Source organism: Lissotriton vulgaris, chromosome 5 (assembly GCF_964263255.1).
Source record: "Lissotriton vulgaris chromosome 5, aLisVul1.2, whole genome shotgun sequence".
NCBI lineage: Eukaryota > Metazoa > Chordata > Amphibia > Caudata > Salamandridae > Lissotriton > Lissotriton vulgaris.
Window position 1 is genome coordinate 93,013,472 of NC_141693.1, and position 23,280 is coordinate 93,036,751.

At 45.5% G+C, this 23,280-nt stretch overlaps 1 protein-coding gene across 2 annotated transcripts in view; it reads right to left on the bottom strand.

Moving 5' to 3' along the window:
- Window positions 1–23,280, bottom strand: part of GARNL3 (GTPase activating Rap/RanGAP domain like 3) — a 1,096,377-nt gene that overhangs the window by 465,549 nt on the left and 607,548 nt on the right. For both annotated transcript variants that reach the window (XM_086920961.1, XM_086920960.1), the window contains one exon: window positions 4,197–4,266. In XM_086920961.1, coding sequence (XP_086777087.1) covers window positions 4,197–4,266 — 70 coding nt within the window. The remainder of the gene's footprint in view (window positions 1–4,196; window positions 4,267–23,280) is intronic.

The following is a 23,280-nucleotide window of genomic DNA, read 5'->3' on the forward strand; positions in this document are numbered from 1 at the left end:
CACACCTGATCTACCGTGATGCACAAGGCACGTTACCTTGTTCACACCTCTGAAACATTTGCTGTATTGTACTGAAATTGCGGTAGGATTTGGTCTACTAATAATCTCTGGCCAGAGGGAAGGTTGTTTGTAATACACTTGTCAGACTTGTGAGATAATAGTACCATAAGGCATTTCTGTTGCACTGTTTTTCAGTGTTCATGGTATAAAGACCTCTACACCCTTTACACAAGTCATTTTCGTAGAGTTGCCGTAAACCAGAACTTTGGCCAATAGTAATTGTCAGAAGTCAGAGAGCCAGCCAAGACTGGTACAAGAAGAGGAGCTAGGCGAGATCCCCAGTAGGATGCCTAATGAGAGAAATGACTTTACCAGCCACTTGCCCCCTTTGCATTGATAAGTGATATCTGGGAATGATGTGGTGAAAAACAATGATTTCTCTCCCAGTCGTTACATTTTTATATGGAAACTCAGGAAAGTAATTAAATTCAGTTGGGCTGTGTGCTTTAATCGACGTGCCAATCATGCTCTGTTTAACTAAGCCCCTGGGAATGTCTACAGGCAGGACATCTTTCATTGGGAGGTGAATTTGCCACCCCGGTTGTCATAGGACACATCTGGACTGTCGAGTTGGGATTGAAATCCCTATGACATTTAATTTACTTATGTCTGCCAAACATCAATAGCATGGTTGTCTTTCCAATTAAGCCGCTTGGGTTGGCCCCAGCATTGTCACACAGCCCTGCTCCTGGATCCAGTTCAAGAGCATTTTCACTCGAGCAACAGCTTGTACCATGACAACAGGGGACATTGACAGAGGCCGCGGCACCTCAATGTGGTCAAAGGGTTTCAACAGGTTCCGGATTTCAGGACCATCCGGTCAATTGAAAAACGGTTACAGTGAATATGAGGTTGCACGCACAGACCATCTGCAATGCTTTTTAATGAGCGTGCGTGTAGTCATGGTTTTATAAACGTATAAGCAAATAATGCATCCCAAAATTAAAAGTAACGTCAAAGACCTATAACGTTTTTCAGGGGTCAGGTGGTCTCCTGGTACATACCTTGTAGAAGATGCATCTTTTGTTCAAAGTTATTTCTGAAGAGCTATAACATCCTCACTCAGAGAGATTGGTTAGAAGAAATCCAAGGCAGGTCTGCAGTTGATTAGTAATGTCTTATTTAGATTGTGGAACTTGTGTGAGGGATTTGGTGCACTAGGGCCACGGATGTGGGCCTAGGTTCAGTGTAATGTAAGATGGCTTGAGCTTCACAAGAGAGACACATAAACATGCTGGGATTTCTGGGTCTGAGTTGGAGTGGCGTAGAAAGCGGTGCCATCCATCTAAGTGCATGTAACCAATCACAACATGATGAAACGTGACAGGAAACATTGGAGGTTCTAGTATTGGCATAAGTGGGGGGGGGGGGTAAAGAGGCACTCCAGTAGAATGGCTTTTTGCCACTTAAAAAATAATTATCAAAACATCTTGCTTTAGAGTAAACTTGCTAGCATGTTGTTACCAAATATTGAATAAAGTGGTCAGGGAAATCAAGTGGGAAAAGATTAAGACACTCCTTCATTTTGTGCGAGGGCCACTTTAAGGTGATGAGAAAGAAAATAGGAACAGAATTGGGCAGGGTAATGACATTCCAACCATAAACTGCTCCCAGAACTCAAAATAAGGAACATTGGCTGCCATTGGCTACCAGATGCAATCCCTGACATGGGTGGACCATTGCAGCATAACTTACAAACGCCTGGGCACTAGGGTCAATAAATTATACACATTTCCCAACCAGACATCCAAATTTAGGATCAACAAAATATTGGTCAAACCTTTGGCTGCTATATATCATTGGGAGTGGTGGACCTATGTGGAAGAAGAGAACGGTCTTGAACATTTTAGAGTGGGCCTTAATTGCAAGTTCCTTCCATTGTCGAAGGTCTTCCTGCACTGGGTGGGGATAAGGGAATTTTTGGGCTCTCATAGGCAGGTGTCTATTAAAATGCAAATGAATAAACTGGTGGCTGTGCCTTATGAACCTCCAGCACTGTCTTCCAGATATCACCAGGATTTATGCAGGTAATTGTGAACATAATGTTTCGGCCTCTTCAAATGTCAATGAAGGCCTCATGCAACAGCTTAAACAAACGCCAACCCAAGTTGGCATCACCAGAGTGATGCTCACTTAGGTGATGCAAACTTGGGTTGGCATTTGGCTAAGGCTGGCCTGCTCAAACACCAACCCAAGTTGGCATCACCAGAGTGATGCAAACTTAGGTGATGCAAACTTGGGTTGGCATTTGGCTAAGGCTGGCCTGCTCAAACGCCAACCCAAGTTGGCATCACCAGAGTGATGCAAACTTAGGTGATGCAAACTTGGGTTGGCATTTGGCTAAGGCTGGCCGGCTCAAACGCCAACCCAAGTTGGCATCACCAGAGTGATGCAAACTTAGGTGATGCAAACTTGGGTTGGCATTTGGCTAAGGCTGGCCTGCTCAAACGCCAACCCAAGTTGGCATCACCAGAGTGATGAAAACTTAAGTGATGCAAACTTGGGTTGGCATTTGGCTAAGGCTGGCCTGCTCAAACGCCAACCCAAGTTGGCATCACCAGAGTGATGCAAACTTGGGTGATGCAAACTTGGGTTGGCATTTGGATAAGGCTGGCCAGAGTAAGCAGGCCATCTGCATCACCAATAAGCTACCACTTGTTGGGGGGCTGGAATCACAACTAGACAAACAATTTGGTTTCCCCTGGATTATTGGGTCCCATCAAGCGGGACAACACGAAGGAAACTTTTTATCACTGTCCCCATCTGCCCCAGCATGCATGCTTCACGCGTGTGAGTATGAGAATGGCCACCAGAGAGGCTCATATTGTTAGGGTTAAGTTTGATTTAACACACAATAAACAGTTTGTTAACAATACCACTGTGTCAATTACTTTCGTGTTGAGTCTGAGCTGCAGTGCCAGGACACCGCCAGGCTTGAGTCAATGAGGTGTAAACAAGAAGGAACAAGGCGATAGGCCCTTTCCTTCTGGAATCTAGAATAAAATCTCCATCCACCAGGACTGACCCAACCTTGCCTCAACCGCATCACGAGGCAGGAACAGTCCTCTTGCCTCCCAGAAGCCAGCTGCCTCTCCAATTACGCATTGGCAGACCCTTGCCTTGGAGCCTTGAACAGCGCCTCGACGCCTTTTGGCTAGGTTCGCGCTCTACAAATAACACACTCATGCAGACAAAGCACCCATCACTGTTCTCATAGACTTGTTCCTAAACAAGCAGCAATCAATGCAAGAAAAACCCCAAGCCTACGGCGAACTCTGGGGTTAGCGCTGCAAGCCAAAGCCAGGAGCGTGGAAGTGCTGCGCTATTCTAAGCTCACGCCCACTCAAACATCTGCGCTGTGATTCCACCCCCGCACATCCTCACCCCGGCGAGCGGCGCGCAAACATGTCTTTGGCGGGGATTGCTCAGTTGTTAAACAGTACCATGGCCGGGGGCTCCGGTCAGCGGCGCCCCGCGGTGCTGCGGTACTCCGCCGCGCCCCGGGCGCACACTGTGTGGGAAGCCGCACACATATTTACCTTATGCACGCAGCCCACACGGGGAGACACCCTGCTCGCAACACAAAACGGCAAACGAGGAAACACTGTCTGCAAGGAAATGTCAACATTGCAATTCGATCCATTCCTCAACTGCAGAGCATTTTTTTTTCTAGTCTGTTCATTTTTTGCTAGTCAGTTTCTATTCTGCACAGCATCAGCTTAGCACAGTGTGTGAGCTACAAAAACAAAACAGTGTGCAATTCTACAACTCAAACATGCGCTTGAATTTTATTAAAATACATGTGATTTGATGTTTTTATCGCATCTTCTGCTAATTCGACAGGACACCCTTGGAAGCCGGCAGGCTGAAAAAAAAATCTGTTGACTGTGTCTGAAGCTTTGTAGCTAAGAAAACACGCCTGCATTCGCCCCACAAGAGAGTGTGTACATTGCCCTTCGTGCTAATGACATTTAAATCCGCTCTTATGGATGCTATGCGCACTCGCCGCACCCCGAGCCCGGGAGCGGCTCGTGCACACCAGCAAGGCGCAGCGAGGATGGAGCCGGGCTGCTGCTGCGCCTGTGTGTTTACATTCACATCACTACCATACAATGGGAGATTGAAAGCATACTCACCAGCTCCACCGATCCATAATGTTTTCTGCTGAACTGTCCACGTCTGCAGCCCAAGTCTTCCGAGACAGAGCTGGAACAAAAACGCCTCATCAGTATGCATAGCTAACCGGCCATAGCATCCTGCAAAGAACCTGCTAGCAGCTACTACGAGCATTCATTTCACTGAGCATGGGCGGCGGTGCACCGGCTCGAGGCTCCCTGGCAGCATGCACACCCCCCAGCAGCCGGAGCAGGGACTGGCGCGCGCATCCCCCCTCAGGCGGAATGGCATGCCGGAGCCCTCACAGCAGAGGGAGGCATGATTCAATTAAATATTGTGTCATTAGGGATCGATGCCGAGTTGCAGGGCTGCTGTCGGTGGCTAGTAAATTGCATTTGAGAGCGCCTATCTGACCAAGGGGTGGGGCGGGGGGTGGAGGCGCCCTGCTGACTGCTGCCTGGTTGCATGGATGGAAACCACCTCCCTCTCTACGCCAGCGGCGCTGCGAGCAGAGCCTCACATTTCGTATGTTGTCATTAACTTTCTAATATCTGTCCCCCCTTCCAATGTCCTCGGTGAGCCAGGGTGGCGGCTGGATGACGCTTTTGCAGATGGACCACAGCCTACTGACGAGGAGCGCGCTATGGGATGCCGGAGAAGGGGCAGGAAACCAGATTTCACCCCCAGTACGAAATAGCAGGTTTGCCCTAAAATTAGCGAATGCTATCTTGTCTGAGGTGTGACCACAGAGGTGCAATGTTGTCACCGTTTGATAGCAGTTTCCTCATCCGACTCGTGCTCGCGCAAATGAAGTCACTGCCTCCACACATTCCATAAATAACGCAATTGAGAAAAAAAAACACATGAATCCTGTACAATGTGATCGACTCGCACAGAAATGTCTAAAACCCATCTTTGGTCCAATTTGGTTTTATGCTTTTAATAGAACTGATAGATTGAACATTTGTGCATTGGGGATCTCCACCCACAGGGAAAAGTGCAGAAAAAATAAACAAATCACATAAAGGGATATTAATAAAATATCTGCACATGCTAAAACGTAATAAAAATTTCTTAAACTGAAAAAAAAGTATGAAGTCTATCTGATCACCTTCAAATTTTTGTATTTACTTTGAGGAATCTAATATCATCTATGCTCTGTCTCCACAACAGAGTTCAACGGGTTTAGGCAAACATTGCCAGTTCCTGCTGATCAGAAAATTTGCACCAAATGGCAATCACATCTCCCATTCCCACTCAAGGAAGCAGATCTCTGCAGACCGAGTCCTTCTTCAATGTTTCCAGCTATCTATAATTTCAAAACTCCTTTAAACATCTCAGTGGCTGTTTCTTTATTCTCATTAAATACATTTAAAAAAGGCAATTAGTTTACACTTTCAGAGTTGTAGAATAAAAGATGCACATCACGTGGGATCCCGTTCAAGGGCGCGCGCTTCCAGGGCGCCTTTAGATGTGTTCATTATTGATGAGGCCGATCAGATACAAGGAGAAATTCTGGCTTCTCTTGTGGGTTTTTCTGAAAGTAGTACTTTTCACGCCAGATTAAATCAGCAATATGACTATTTAAAAGTGCAGTGAATATTTTTTGAATGAAGAATCTAAAATGCATTAAGATTAAAGGCCTATCATAGATATACAAGTCTCGATGAATGGATTATTTTAGAAATACGATCCTATTTGTTGATTGATACCCTGGTATTTTGGATTGTATAGCATGCATTTAGATTATTAATGCCAGGGACATTTTGGTAGTGGAAGATGGTAGGGGTCATCCATAGCTTGTCTATAGTTTGTTTCCAACACTATCAGACAAATCCCCACCACCACAGGATGCGAGAACTCTGATGCAGCAGGAATGTAAATACAAAGGAAATACATCTAAACAGAACGGGCAGGAATGGGGGGATAACACCCTCTAAAAGAAAGAAAAACATTGACACTTTAGGGGTATGGGTAAAGATGAAAAATAAGGCATGAGAGATGGGCCTCAAATCGGATACAATTCCAGGTCCACACTCATGAAGATCACAGGTAACCACACTTTCCCGAATACCAGAATAAACACTTCCTGGAAAGGGCGGTATGAAGGGAAACATGATATGTATGAGAAGGAAAGGAGAAAAGAAGAGGAAGTACTGTGCACTCTTCAGACAACTTGCTAACCCAAAGCTTGTGTTGAGGAATATCCTGTGTTGAGATGTTCCAGAGCCATGGAAAATCAAACCCAACAAAATTATTACACATAAAATGTATTTGTTTAGGACGTAAATTCAGTCGAAATAAGAATAATATTCCTCTTATTCTCACTTTTGCTGATTTGAGAATTATCCTAATTCAATCAATTTTGTGTGCACATGGTTGACACATCAGATCATGGATTCTCCTTTAGGCACAAGGACACTTGGTCTTTGTCGGTGTAGTAATCTGTGTCTTTCGAACTGCTTCATGATATGAAAGTCATCTTCTCTTGTGCAAAGTAATCTTAGCTGAACTGATAAACATGTAAGTACATACACTAGGTGGAGTTTGGGATGGGTATTATCCTGATGCCTCAACTCGGCGACACTTGCCACAGGTTTGCCGAAGCTTTGTGCATATGATGAGGCCTACAAGTTTTGAAGATAGCACTCTTGATGAAGAGAACCCATGAAAGCCCCTCTGTCAGATGCTCTGGGCCTGATTCACAAAGGACCTCCGGACTCGTAGCAGACGGCCCCACAATCATGGGGGATTCTTCACACATGAGGTGGAATCTCCACAATGAGAATTTCAGCCCAAGCGAGGAGACTCCCCCAAACTTCGGGTGCTCCGACATGAGTTCAGAGGCCCTTTGTGAATCAAGCCCTCTGCATTGCTCCCGGGCATTGACTTTTTAGATCAATCTTGCAATGACGCATTGACACAAATAAGCAAGAACGTATATTGTGGGTCGAATGCACTCCTGACATTCTTGGTGATGTCTTGTATGCTCAGCTGTGCCATTTCACTTTCTCATTGCCATTCACAGAGACATATACATTGTGCCATGTGCCTAAACCTCTTCCATGATACGTTTCTACCAATCTCCACTCTTGTCAATTTATGCCATTTTGATTATTATCTTATGCCCCTTCTCATGCTATCTGGTCAGATTTACACCTTCTCTTTATTGTCCTTACTTCACATGCGTTAGGTTCGGGGCATTTTTCTATCCATCACTTTATAATCACCTGCCTATTGCTATTCGACAAGAGGAAAATTACACCAGGTGCCCTAAGCTACCTAAATCTCATCTTTTCTGTCAGGATGTGCTGTTCTTGGGTCTTCTTTGATTTCTGTCCTGTGGTTCTTTTTTTTCTTCTCATAGCACCAACATACTTTAGGGTGTATCTGTGCTTAGAAATACTGTCACTCAATGATTCACACACTCTGGCCTTAATTCACAAAGGTAAACATAGACCTGAAGCCCAAGTTTACACCTGAACTCTAAGTTAAGACCTGAAGTCTGAGTTTAGACCTGAAGCCCAAGTTTACACCTGAAATCTAAGTTTAGACCTGAACTGTAAGGTTAGACCTGAAGTCTGAGTTTAGACCTGAAGTCTGAGTTTAGACTTGAAGTCTAAGTTTAGGTCTAAAGTCTAACTTTAGACCTGAAGTCTCACGACCTGATTTCCAAAGGATCAGGCCTCATCACTCATGGCGGAGGCCCTGCAGTCATGGGAAGTCTCCACAAGTTGGGCAGAATCTCTACAATGAAAATGCTGATTGTCTGGATTCTGCTCTGAGTGCAGAGGCTCCCCCTCAGCGGTGGGACCTCCGCCACAAGTGCAGAGGATCTTTGTGAATCAGACCTAAACTTTAGACCTGAAGTTTACATTTAGATTTGAAGTCTGAGTTTAGACATAAAGTCTAACTTCAGACCTGAAGTCCAACTTTAGACATGAAGTCTAACTTCAGACCTGAAGTCCAACTTTAGACATGAAGTCTAACTTCAGACCTGAAGTCCAACTTTAGACATGACGTCTAACTTCAGACCTGAAGTCCAACTTTAGACATGAAGTCTAACTTTAGACATGAAGTCTAACTTTAGACATGAAGTCTAACTTCAGACCTGAAGTCCAACTTTAGACATGACGTCTAACTTCAGACCTGAAGTCCAACTTTAGACATGAAGTCTAACTTTAGACCTGAAGTCTAACTTTAGACATGAAGTCTAACTTCAGACCTGAAGTCCAACTTTAGACATGAAGTCTAACTTCAGACCTGAAGTCCAACTTTAGACATGAAGTCTAACTTCAGACCTGAAGTCCAACTTTAGACATGACGTCTAACTTCGGACCTGAAGTCCAACTTTAGACATGAAGTCTAACTTCAGACCTGAAGTCCAACTTTAGACATGAAGTCTAACTTCGGACCTGAAGTCCAACTTTAGACATGAAGTCTAACTTCAGACCTGAAGTCCAACTTTAGACATGAAGTCTAACTTCAGACCTGAAGTCCAACTTTAGACATGAAGTCTAACTTCAGACCTGAAGTCCAACTTTAGACATGACGTCTAACTTCAGACCTGAAGTCCAACTTTAGACATGAAGTCTAACTTCAGACCTGAAGTCCAACTTTAGACATGAAGTCTAACTTTAGACATGAAGTCCAACTTTAGACATGACGTCTAACTTCAGACCTGAAGTCCAACTTTAGACATGAAGTCTAACTTTAGACATGAAGTCTAACTTTAGACATGAAGTCCAACTTTAGACATGAAGTCCAACTTTAGACATGAAGTCTAACTTCAGACCTGAAGTCCAACTTTAGACATGAAGTCTAACTTTAGACATGAAGTCCAACTTTAGACATGACGTCTAACTTCAGACCTGAAGTCCAACTTTAGACATGAAGTCTAACTTTAGACATGAAGTCTAACTTTAGACATGAAGTCCAACTTTAGACATGAAGTCCAACTTTAGACATGAAGTCTAACTTCAGACCTGAAGTCCAACTTTAGACATGAAGTCTAACTTTAGACATGAAGTCTAACTTTAGACATGAAGTCCAACTTCAGACCTGAAGTCCAACTTTAGACATGAAGTCTAACTTCAGACCTGAAGTCCAACTTTAGACATGAAGTCTAACTTTAGACATGAAGTCTAACTTTAGACATGAAGTCTAACTTTGTACCTAAAGTTAGATTTTAGGTCTCAAGTTAGACTTCAGGTCTAAGTTTACCTTAGTGAATCAGGCCTTCTTTGTCTAGGGATGTGCTGGAGTGGATTTATAGCTGGAAGAAAAGGGGTTGTATAGATTGATAGGTTTAAAATGTGTCTGTTACCTACACATATTACCGAACTATATAGCTTAATTGCACTGATGTTGCTATTTGTATTGCATCACTGTTTTATTTACTTATGTAAAATGCCTCTTAAATTGTAGTGCCAATATTCATTGAGTCGCATAAATTATGCCCTATCTAAATCACTCCACTGTTGCCTGGGATTAGAACCACGTTATATGTAATACTACTAATACATTTTTTAAAAACAACTGTGTACAAATTGATAGGGAAAGAAGAGAGAAGGGAGGAGAGAGCATAAAGCAAGAATTAGGTTCCTACAGCGAGAACGAAATAGGATGGAGAGGGAGAAGTTGCAGGATACTAAAAGATGTTACGCATAGGCCAACAGAAAGAAAAAGAGATGGTGCGAAAGAGGCTGAGCACAAAACAAGAAAAGAAGAGAGAGAGAGTAGAAGTAAGATAAAAACATACAGGGAGACAAAAGTGGAACAAATATATAGAGAGGTGGTGTGAGAATGAAAGAAAGAGAGTGAGGGTGACCGATGGTAAGAGAATCAAAAAGAGGGAAAAGAGTTAGAGAGAGAACAAGGAAAAAGAGCAAAAGACAGACAGAGTGAGAGGACAAACAAAGGTGAGGGAGACAGATGTTGATAGCGCAAGCATACAGAAAGTGATCTAGACAGTGAAACGGAGATACATCAAAATGAGTAGTAAAAGAGATGGACAGAAAGAAGCGAGAGAGAGAATGAGGCAGATATAGAAATAGGAGGAGGCAGAGAGACAAAGAGGGAGAGAAAGAAAGAGAAGGTGAAAGAGAAAGGGAGAGAGCATTGAAGCACACCACCAGGTCCCATGATCACACCAGAAGTAAAAAATTATTAAGGAGATGGGGCGTAACAGGGGTGTGTGGAGGTCTCTCGTAGTCGAGAGGGTGAAAACCCTGCAATGGAAAACATGCATTACAACAACGGCATTACATCGCAATGCCTTTACCACGCAGTCAAAACAATGCAGGATCCATCACAACGCATGCCACTACAACGCATGCCATTACAATGCATATTCCGCACTAACCAGCACCTTCTTTGAGGTTAGCACCTGGCGGTGTTAGAATAATAATTTCTGTTGTAATGGAATATGCATTGCAATGGATTGCGTTGTAATGGAAGCTGCGTTGTATTGACCGTGTTGTAAAGGTGTGCGTTGTAATACTATGCGTTGTAATGTCATACATTCCCCTGTACTGTATGTTTGCCGGAAAATTGATTGGTGAGGACATACTAGGAATCAAGATGTATGCCAGTTCAGGATTTCCAGCCTGAATAATCAGAAGGTATCCACCTTATGCCGGCTTTCAATTATCATAACTACAAGCACAATCCACATTATACATTTTTCTGGAAACCGTTTCCAACTGTATCATTGTCCGGTTGTCCAGTTAGTCCTAATGACATTGGTCGAAAGGAATAGTCATAAACATAATCATGTGAAAACTAGCAGATGTGATCCAGCAGGGTCAGAAACCCAGAGAGGTCCAAGGCAGGCTTCTGATAACAGATCTTTTAAATTGGCCAAATTTCACCCCAAAAAATATGGCAAAATCAATAGTTGAAAAAAAATGCCTTTTTTGCGTTCTTCTTTGATTACCTAAATTAATGTAAATTTGTACTTCTATTATTGTTATATTATGAATTTGTATGCGATATCATGTGCTTTTATGGTCTATATTTATTTGACTGAATAAAGAATTTGAATTGATTACGTGAGCCTTTTAATGCCATTGATAGGTGAAACTTATGCGACAACGTTTGTGAGACAAATGCAAATGAAGCTTCTACTAAAGCTATGGCTTGAAGACCAGTGAACAAAATGTGGCTCAGCATTGGCAGAAAACAGTCTGGTAGGTTTGGCCTGCCTTCCAAAGCTATGTGACACGGCATCTCATGTGCTTAGTTGGACTAGTGCTGATTGTCAGAATTGTTGAATAATCACAAAATAAGACATACAAAAATAATAAAATAATAGATACTTTTGCATAACAAGTGTGTAGGACCTGGCCCTCTCTGTGGGGTCCCCAGTCCTGGGTAGATTCTGTGGATTACCTCTGGTTGGGTGAAGGGCAGTGATGTGAGTGATTTCAATGGGCTGTTCAATTTGCTTGCCCAAGAGTACTTGTTCAGTAACTGTTAATTGTTTTCAAAAGCTGCGCCAACATCTAATTCAAAGCAAGCTCACTGTTCTTAGGGAGCTTGCCAAGGAGGTGGGCCGCTGAATAAGCACAAGGGTGTACAGAGTCTAAAAGAAGGTATCTGTGAGTGATTCCAAGAAGGGTGGTACAGGACCCCCTCAGCAGAATGAAGGGGAAGCCCAGGGTGATACAGGCAAGTCACAGAGTAAGTTGGGGGGGAGGGTGGTCATTTGCCCCTCCTGAGAAACAGGGTTGAGGTTACCAGCGGGCAGTGGCCCCGGGCATCTCATTTCCAACTTTGTTGCTTTGCGTTTTCCAAGTTTTCCAAGTTAAAACACAAGCAGGGAAATACTGTCTGCACCAATAATCTACCCATTGGTGGGAACCACACAGAGTTTGCCACTGTGGCCTTAGGGAGAATCAGTCCCCTGAGGCAGATGGTAGAACATGACCTAGTCTCCATTAGTTGGGAGATAGACTCTGAGGGTAGACTTATGATCCATACGTGTCAGACTCATCACTTCCATCAGACCACAGTGAATGGGAGTATAGGGTGAGCCAGGATCCTGGTCAGGACTTTGTCTGCCCTATCACTCTGGTACTCCTGGAGTGGGGTTGGAAAGTGGTCCTGAGGAGGGTCACAGTTAGTCCCTAGATGCCCATTGACTACATTCTGCGAAATGAGTTTCCACTGGTGTTAGACGTTCCGGAAGGGATGAGCACCAAGGACACTATGAATGCTCAGGCTTCTGCGGGTACTGCTCTCAAACAGAGTTCACAGAGGCCCAGATGGAGAGCGAGGGGTAGGAGGTGTAGACAGTCCACTGTGGGAGAACCAGTTTATCAGAGATTACCAGCTTTGAGAGCAGAGCACCCCAAGACTGCCCCTAGTGAGGCTACTTCTGACTGGAGGTGCTGCCTGTGCAGTCACAGAGATCGAGGACAGGAGACCTGCACCAGCCAGACCCCTGCATGACACCGACAGAGTGTGCCAACCTTGAGGCGGGTGGTAGTTCCTGCCTAGAATTCCTAGCTTGCCAGGCATCTGACCTGCCTCAGGGCACAGACCATGGGCTGAGGGGACAGTCTCAGGATACCACCTCTGAGGTGGTGGGAGATAGAGTGGAAGTAGGGTGCCTAATACCTGGAAATGATACCCCCAACTCTAAGAAACCTCAAAGATCTTGTAAGCCTCAGGAGCAATTAGGGAACTCCTTGCGAGCACCAAGGTTGAAAGTGAGGCCTACCCAAAGCCCCTAGTTAGAGACCCTTGGGTTGGGAACAGAAGTCTGATCCATGGTGTACAAGGGGCCACTTTGCTGGCAATGGTTATACTGTCTGATTCCTGGGATGCGTCTGTGAGAATGTTAAGGTTAAATGCTCCACCCACTGTGTCTACAGGTGAGGAGAAGGGTTTCCCATGGGTCAGTTTAGTAGCTCAGGAGAGTGTGAACAGAGGGATCCAACTGAGTTCAGGGGCATAGAACTGGTAAGGGGATGTGCAGTAGCAGGCCATTGTCCATGTTCTATCTCCTAAGCAGGTTAGCTCATCAAGGTATTGATTATTCTCTTGTGGTTCTTGGCTAGAGTGGGGTTACGCTGCACTTTGACCTCTCTGCAAGGTCACCCCCAAACATTTTGCCTTTACTCCTGTTTTGTTGAATTTGTTTTCATTGGTCTTTGGGCCCTGTGTATTTTACCACTACTAACCAGTGCTAAAGTGCTTGTGCTCTATCCTATTAAATGTGGTAAAACTGATATACACATAATTGCACAATAAATTTACTTATTAGTGCCTAGTACAGTACTACTACATGTACCCAGGGCATAAAAATTATATGCTACTAGTGGTACGCCAAGACGTGGGTCCCATGCTCACTGTGCCACTGGATTTAAGCTAGCCTGGCTGATGAGAGGTGATACCCTGAAACCAGTCTCCCAATGCTTGTTTCCAGTCCAGGGAGGACCTGGCCTGGCAGTTTGGGCTGGACTGTTCCCATGAGGCGCAGGGTCAAGACTAATTTGAAAATGGCTGGGTCCAAACTTGGGTGGTGTGGTGAGCAAAAAAAGATGGATGAATGCTAACCCTGGGCGTAGGTCTCGTAGTAGGGCTACACGTAGCTTTGCGAAGTGCACTTCGCACTATGCAAGCTACGCGTAGCTACGCGAACTGCGTAGTGCACTGTGTAAAATGCTGTTCGCACTGATTGCACAGTGCCAGATGATTGTCCACACTGTGCAATCAGTGCAAACCTCATTTTGCACAGTGCAAGTGGTCATTTTCTGCCGCTCGAGTAGCTTTCTACTCGAGCTGCAGCTTTCTCAACGCGGACTAGTGGTTTCTCAACGCGAGTGGTTGCGAGCATACGCGACCACTCGCACTGAGAAACCTGACCTCCCTGCGTTGAGAATCTTGCTGGGAGGTTTATTTTTCACGCTCGCGATTGGCAACTTGATGTTGCTGATTGAGAACAAGGAAAAAGTCTCACCGAGATGTCATTTTGCTTGCTCGTGGTCACCAACTTGACGTTGAGGACCACGATCAAGCAAAAAAGGACCGCTGCATTACACTACGCGTGTTTGCACTGTGCTATGCGCAATTCACGTAGTTCGAAGTAGCGCAAACTTCGCAAACTACGTAAGCTTAGCGTAGGTGAATGTTTGATTTGTTCGGCATTGTGTCCATCATCTGTTCTTTAAGCATTTGTTGTCCTAAGTGGGAAGGTTATGTCCAGACCTGGGTCCCATGCTTGCTATGCCACTGGATTCAAGCTAGCCTGGCTGATGAGGAGAGATACCCTGAAACCGGTCCCGGGATGCTTGTTTCTGGTCCAGGGAGGACCTGGTTTGGCAGTTCAGGCTGGACTGTTCCCATGAGGAGCAGGGTCCAGGCAGATTTGCTTATGACTGGGGCTAACCTGAAATGGCATGGTAGGCAAATCAAAACTGATGGATTTAACCCAGATCTGTGACGGGGGGGAATGTTTGATTTGCTCAGCAATCTGTCCATCATCTGCTCTTTTTGCATTTGTCGCCCTTATTGAGAAGGGTGTGCCCAGACATGGGTCCAGGGCTCACTACACTACCAGTTCAAGGTAGCCTGGCTGATGAGGGGTGATATCCAGGAACCAGTCTAAGGATTCTTGTTTCTGGTACAGTTAGGAACTGACCTGGCAGTTAGGCTGGACTTTACCCATGGGGAGAGCAGGGTCAAGACTGATTTGCATATGGCTTGGCCTAAACTGAAATGGAATGGCTTGAAAAAAAAACAATGGATTTAACCCAGATCTGTGACAGGGGTGAATGTTTGATTTGTTCAGCGTTACGTCCATCATATGTTCTTTTTGCATTTGTCGCCCTAAGTGGGAAGGGTATGCCCAGACATGGGTCCCATACTTGCTATGCCACTGGATTCAAGCTAGCCTGGCTGATGAGGGGTGATATTTCAAAACCGGTCCTAGGATGCCTGTTTCTAGTCCAGGGAGGTCCTGGCTTGGCAGTTCAGGCTGGACTGTTCTCATGAGGCGTAGGGTCGAGACTGATTTCCATATGGCTAGGTTTAAACTGGAACGGCATTGCTGGCAAAAAAAAATGTGTTTAACCCAAATCTGTGACTTGGGCTAAATGTTTGATTTGTTCAGCATTCCATCCATCGTCTGTTATTTTTGCGTTAGTGGGACTGCAGTATCCATTGTGCCACCCATTAAAGAAGCCTTTTAAAGCATGCCTCACTCATGTCTGCCACTGTAGCCTCTAATGCAGTTTTATATGGCCATTGCAACCTAACTCCTTAAAGCTTTTTCCAGGGCAAAGCTTTCCTTTTTAATAGATATATGTCCCTCCTAAGGTAGGCCCTAAAGGCTCATAGGGCAGGGTGTATTGTACTTAAAAAGTAGAACATGTCAGTCTAAGTATTTAATGTCCTGGTAGAGAGAAACTCCTGAAGTTGTTTTCACTACTGCAAGACATGGACATCAAATCACTAAAATGCCTGGGGTAGTGGAAGTGACATCATATGTTATTTGACCATAATGACATTGCAGGAAGTGCTGTCAAATTACCTTTGAACCGTATTCACTGTCCACATGGCTGTCTGGTTTTCATATTTCAGTATTTATTATCTCTGTCTCCTGTTGTTGTCTCTTACTCTCCCCTCCTGTCTCATTCTCTATCACAACATCCTACTTATTGCTCTCCTTATAATATCTCACATCTTCCCCTCTCTCACTTGACTTTCTCACCTGTTCTCTCTATTTTTCACATCTCTTCCACCTGTCTCCCACCTCTCTTATGCCCCTGTCTATCTCTTTCTCCTCAATCTCTGTCTCACTATCATCTCCATATCTCCCTGCATCTCGTTATCTTCTTTCTAACCTCTGTCTTATCACTCTTTTTCTCTCTCTGCTTCCGTTCGCCTCTCAGCTGTCTAGTAGCAGCTGTCTCTTTTTCATTTTTGTCACAACAGACTCTTCCTCTACTACTGTCTATCTTTGCTATCTTTTTCTCTATTTGTGTCACACACTCACACAGTCATCCCCTCTCAGCAGTCCTCTCCTCTCTCTGCCTCTCAGCTATCTCTTTGCCACCTAGGCCTATCATCTATCACTCTTATTTTTCTTATTCTCTGTCACACCTGCCTATATCTCCCACATCTGTGCCATCTCGCTGATGTCTCTTCAATCATTCTTTCTGGCTCTTTCTCTCTCTCATGTACACACATACACACACACACCTGTATTTGTCTTCCTGTTCATTCTTTTGTTATTTCCCCCTTCAAGTCTTTCCCCTCTACCACCTCTCTCTCCCATTCTCCTGTATTTTGTGCTCCCTTCACATGCTCAGGAGCTGCAGGAGATGCGTATGGGATGCAGGAAAAACCCAAATGCATGATGTAGGTTAGGGATACAGAAAGTAAACAATGCTTTTTAGAGCCTTCTTTAACTTCTGTTTCTGTCACACTCCTTACCGCATATGAGGACAGGGTTTACAGGAGGCAAGCCAGGGGTCATAGCTGTGACCCCTGGCGACCACTAAAAGACGTCCATTTTGTAATGCTTATCTCTCCCGTTGACTAACACAGGGTTACCTTATTACATTTAATAGTGATATCTTTGGACTGGAAGTAGATAAAAATGTAATTTTTGGACTCAAATTAATTATAATTTAAAATCCTCTTTAATGATAAAGCTGGATTTTAAGTTGCATTTCTGAAAATACCACTTTTAAAAAGGTGGCATTTTCCTGCCATAGCCATTGGAGCCTTCTGCCAGTGTGCTGGGACACATGACTGAGACTGGCTCCACTGTTAGGGTTTATGTATTCCCCCAGTCACTGACACAAAGGAGACTAGAGGTGGGCAGGATAGTGGCAGATCTGTGCCCTGCTCTACTTGCACTTCAAAGGGCTTGCTCCCAGCACACACAGAGGAACCTAATGCCATCATTGTGTCATCCAGACTTCTTGCAGCCTTGACAGGGGAAGCAAAGAACTTTCCAGAACCAGATGTGGCACACAAAGGTTAGTACCAGGAATAAATATTGGCCCTTAGACCAACTCTTCAGAAAACTCCTGGGCTTGTGGACATCACAGAGGAAGGACTGCTCTGCTGCTAGGGCACTGCCCTGCTGCTAAGGATGCCTTGCTGTCTGAGAAGGAGGACTGGACCTGCTTACCTTTCTCTCAGGCTAACTTGGGTGGCTCCATGGTGCAGAAGGTGTCGTGGCACCAGGGTTCAAGTACGAGGGGCCCACTGAACTCTGACAATGCTGTATGTTACTACCCCAACAGGTAAGGGGCTTTCACCTTGCTTGCACCATGGCCCATGGCATCCTTGCTACTCTAATTCCAGCAGTGGTAGGTGAAGATTAAAATTGGTGGCTAATAAATGCCTGCCTGTATTGGACCAATCAAGCAAGCCTAGCAAAGGATGCCAACTTCCATCATGGTGGTTCTGAGTGGAGGGTAGTATGCCACATCCACCCTTAAAGCAAATGCTGTTAAAAACAGAAGTTCAAATGCTGTATTTTACAAAACAAGACTCCATAAATTGACTAAAGCTCCAGAGACACTGAATGAAGAGTAGTGAAATATTCCAGTACCATCTAGGTGTGTAGGGCAAGAGTTACCCTCTTCAGTGTCGCTGCATCACACCATTTCTCAGAAAACTTTGAAAAAATTGTGGCAATACAGCGGATTTCAGCTCTATTTATCTGACTGTTGGTTAAAGTAGTATATGTTTTATGGGAAATTAAGAAATTCTTGTTATGCCTAATATTCAAAATGTATAGCATCATTCCGAGCATAACGTTCCCATCCGAGCCCTTATAAGTAGATTCTCAGTCACATGTTATGAGTTAGAATCTACTTTGACAGTGCAGGGTATAAAGAGCAAATGTTCTACAAATCTCACATTCACAGACAAAAGAGCTAAACAAATCCTAATGGTTCTTAATGTAGTACTACACCTCATTTACACTGAGCCTGCAGAAGCAGACAGCAGAAGTTACTCTGGTCCTACATGATCAGGCCATAGGGAATTGTAGTGATGGTTCCATCAAAATCTTAGTAATATGCTTATCAATAAGGTGGGTGTATTGGCTCAGTGGACCACTACATACTCTTCAGAAAATTGAATTTTATCTCCTTGTCACATGTTTGAGCCTTGTTGGGGTCTACTCAGCATTTTAGTCTTCTAATGTTGAAAACATGATCACTATTGCTCTGAATTGCTGTAACAGCAAACAGTAAACAACAATTAGTCAGAGTCAAGATTTGCAAAGGGTGAGCATGCATTTTACAAACACGCATGATGCAATGTAAATAAAGGTGATGGCAAGACAGACGAATGTCTTGTCTGCGCGTAGATCTTGAGATGGGGATCTAGGATCCCCACTCACTGATCAGGAGTGGAGGCGAGCTCGGGCACAAGCGCAGGAGGTGACAAGCAATGCCAGGTTTAAGTTTTACAACCTGCACAGTGCATATTTGACACTGTGGTTCCTATATTGGGTGCTCTGTGAAGTGTACGTGCTGTGGTGGATCCCCGGCCACATTCAGCCATGTCACATGGGACTATAGAATGTTACAGCCCTTTTGGAAAGAGATAATATGTGAGGTGGGTAGAATGACAGCAGTAAAGGTGAAGTTGACAAAACAACATTGCCTATTATTAGGTTTGCTATCTCTCCCTATCAAAGACAGAAAAATGCAGTATAGGTTTGTCCAGCTGGGATTGGCACTAGCCAGACAGCGTATTGCAGTCCACTGGGCTAGCCCGACCCCTCTGTCATGGATTAAGTGGCGGACTGATTTACTGGAGTGGGCAGTGGCAGAAGAGTGCCGACTCCTCAAGGTCCGCCCTCACAAAAACGTGGAAGAAGATTTAGAGTTCTGGAGTGCTATGGCGGACCATCTGAGAGTGGATAACGTAACGGTGACTGTTAGCCCTGCCTCAAGATCACCCGGAGGTGCAACCATTGCCGTTCACACATTGGCAGCCAAGGTAGATGAACTTTAGCAAACCAAGGGGGGACCTCATGTCCCATCCTGCGATCTAGTCATTTTGGGAAGCTTTGAAAATGTTACCTATATGGAGGTGTTTGCCAACTGGGAAATTGGAAGTTGCCCCTTGACCCCTCCTTTGGATCTATGATACAAATGCTGGTTTGACATAGGCCCTGGCATGGATCCGCTCCTTCCTCACTGGCTACACATAGAATCAGTTTATACATGAACCTGTCACCGTTGGATGGATGCTACCTTTCATGTTCATCCATCACCTTCATTAGATATTAGAGATATCCATAGTGTGGCAGGTATCTTCCTCTTGTTATCCCACAGATAATCAAAATCATGTTAAGAATGGCTACAATAAAGTAAGGGTAGGATCCATTGTGCTACTGCCATAAGGATGCAATGCACAACCACAGCTAAATCCAGAATAGCCATGATGTATCAAGGATGGTACACTGTTTTGCCAGCTTTGCCATAATGTCAACAAGAATATGTGTATCTTAAAGATGGACCACTAGTGAGCCAGAATGTTTACTAAGAATGCCCACAATATGTCAACGTGGGTCTTTAATATTCCAGAGATAGCCACAGGCACAGTATGGGCTCCATTAGACAAGATCTAAACTACCCCAAACAAATGCCAACACCAAGACCTCATATCCTCCACCTACAAGCAGGAATACCGCACTGTAGCAGGGGCTGGTAGAGGACAGTAATCATTGTCAGTTTCTGCTTGTCCTACCCAGTTCTCTGCCTGCTCTACCAGGCAGCAGAGGCAGAGAAAGCAATGGCTTCTCCAACTTGTGGAGTAGATATTTTGGAAATTCCTAAAACATTCCAAAAGGACTCCTTGATATCTTTGTAATTCCCAGATTTCTGTAAATACTTACATATGCACATGCATTTACCAGCATCATTTCCTAAAGGTCTACATTCCACTTGCAGAAATTGATTTGCACTCATTTTTAAAATATTTTTTTAGTCACAGAGAGCATGAGTTGTGATTAAGAGAAACAACGTATCTGACACCACCTCGTTCCTATCAGTGAAAAAGACTTATTCCATCTACTTCTCCTACACCAAACTCACCGTACACCACCACACCCACCTCTGCCCACGCAGAAGCTGGAACAAGGTCACAGAACAACACTTTACCATCTCACTCAGCAAAACCCCTCGACAGACATCCACAGATGCCAACATCTCAGGGCGCAACCTCCACCAATGGATATCTGGCTGTGTCGACTCACTGATTCCCCTGGAGAAAGCCCAAAGCAAACTACACCCAAAAAAAGCCAGCTAGTTCTCTCCTGCCCTTCATGAGTCAAGCCAAACCTGTAGAAGGTTGGAGAAGAGATGGAGGAGCAGCAAGACCCCGGAAGACCACTCAGCCTTCAAGTCCACTGTCACCGCACATCATTACCTCATCGACAAAATGAAAGAGAGCGGCCCTACAAGAAAGGATCAATGGGGGAGGAGCCAAGCTAGCGACCGAGATGGCCGCATAGACGCTCGGCTCCGTGAGCCCTCTCACCCCGCGCATACATCCTGGCAATTATCTCGAGCCGTAACAACATATTTAAGTAGGCGAAGGAAAACTTTCACTTACCGTTTGCTCCTGAGGCTTCTACGTGTGGCAGACCCGAAGAAATGTCCCCGACCGTTTTGCGGCCCTCACGGAGCTGGGACCGGGGTGTCGAGTGAGAAGAGCAGCCGGCCGCGACTGTGACAACAGCGGCCATTGGTGGAAGTGAGGAGTCGGCCGGAGGGCGCCGGAGGTTTGATGGGCCAATCGCGACAGTGACGACTCAGTCCATCTAGCGGAGTGCCTCGTGGGGATGCGTGGCAAAGCAGGATCGAGGGGAGTGCATGATATTTGGCCCCCTTTCCAGTGTTGTGTCCGGGCATAACTAAGGACTTCCCCCGGAATCGGCGGGCGGCTCCCGGGGAGTGGCAGCGATTTTGTTTAGCCCTTTGGTGGTCCTTCGCTGGGAAGCCTGCCTTGACTTTCTGGGTCCTCGCTGTGAATCTTGTTGCGCCCTGGTGTGGGGCCCGGTCCCGAGGTGAGGTGAAGAAGGACGAGGCCGGATTAGCTAGGATGGCGGCTGGCACCCTCTTGTGCAGACCACATCTGGATAGAAAAGCTGCCGAGCGGGAGAGTTCAGGGGTCTGGCGGCACGAGAAAGAGCCCACGTCCGAAGATATATTGGCTGCTCTAACGACCCTGCATGCGACCCTGATCCGTAACGCCCGGGACCTGGGAAGAAGGATGGCCGCCATTGTTGTCCCGCCGTTCGACACGAGCACTGTTCGATCTCAAGGAAGCGCCGACGTGCCCGCCTCTATGTCAGTGCAGAGTGCTCCAGCTATGCCTAAGTTCGTGGAGACGCCGGAAGACCAGGCTCATGAGATCGCCTTGAACAGATCTGTAGTACATGTGAGTGACTCGTCGGGGCACATATCTAATCAGCGGCTGGGGAAACAACGCCGATCTATGTCTTGGGCTGCCCCGGCGACGTCTCAGCGCTTGCTGTATGGTGTGACTCTCTCTCCTTGGATGGTGAGACTGTGTTCGGACTTGAGGATGTTTTCGGGGTCGATACCGATACAGACGGATTTCCGACATAAATATTTGGCTGGGTTTTGGTTGCTGAAGTCCCATGGAGTAATAACACGGCCCAGTCCGCCCGGATCACTTGGACCCTCCACGCCGCTCTGTATGCTGATTGATAAGTGGACGTATGTTGGAACTACTGATAGAAAAGGCCAGGGGTGATACCGCATAGGATCCAGTGGACTTATTGATGGCTGACGGTGATTTGGGGGACACTCGGCGGGGATTTTATTGACGGTGCTGTCGGTGATTATTGTTTTCCATGGCTATTCTGATCTTGCTTTTAGGATGTTTACTGTGCGCGGGGGTGAGGGTGGGGCCTGGTGGCAAGATCGAGGGCCCTTCTCCACTTTTTTTTTTCTTCTTTTCTTCTTTCTCCTCTTTTTCTATATTTCAGGTCTCTTATTTAGGGCGACAGGCACGCTGCTGGGGGGGGGGGAGTAGGCCGTGGCCTGCTGCAGGCGTGCAGGGTGGGGGTTAGGGGGATGGGGCTTGTTAATTTGTCCGTTATTTGTTTCTATGGCCCTTTTGTCTATCTTCCTTTTTGGTGTCGTCGTTTTTCATGTTTCCTACAGTATGTTTCATTTTGAGGGGGGGGGGGGTGCAGCTTTGCTACGGAACGGGTTTGTGTTCACATTTATCCTGACTCGTATACCTTACCCCCAATACTTCAATTGTATTTTGCATTATTTGCGGATTTCCTGATTCATGCTTGTTATTGTAGGACCATGTATGACCGTACGGCATTGATTCTTAGTTTTTCTTTATTGTAAAATGAACCTTCATGAATCCTCAATTTCGGCCAGTACGCTTGAATACAAGTCATATCCTGGACACTTGTTAGACCCCGGTTTTCGGGCTGCTATATTTTCCCACATTGATTTGCTGTACTTACGACTTGACTAGCGGCCGGCCGGGATGGTTGTAGGCCCATGCTTGTATTTGCTTGAAGTAATAATAAAGGTTCACCAAAAAAAAAAAGGATCAATGTCCACACAGACAATATCTAAGAACATTTCAAGGTGGTCAAAGAATTTGCAGACCCAGCACATAGACCACAGACATTCCCCCGTCCCAAGACCTCTGCAACAATTTCAGCACCTACTTCCACTGCAAGATGAAAGAGATCTATGACAGCCTTGACAGCCCTGACACCGAAGACCCTCCCACCCCACCCACAATCACTGCACCCAACGACACCAGCCTTTAACCGACAGTACTCAGATGGACTCCCCTCACCATGGGTGACACCCTCAACATCATGATGAGCATCCACTCCTGGTCATCATCTGGCCCCTGCCTGCGTCACAATTTCAACAGAGTCGCCACCACCATTGTCCCCGTTCCCTGCTGCACCATCAACTCTGCCACCTTCCCTGAAGACTGGAAATACACAGAGATCAACTCCTTGCTGAGGAAGCCCTTCTGATGACCCTAAGAACCTCAATAATTTCAGTCCCATCTCTCTCCTCCCCTTCCCAGCCAAGGTCATTGAGAAAG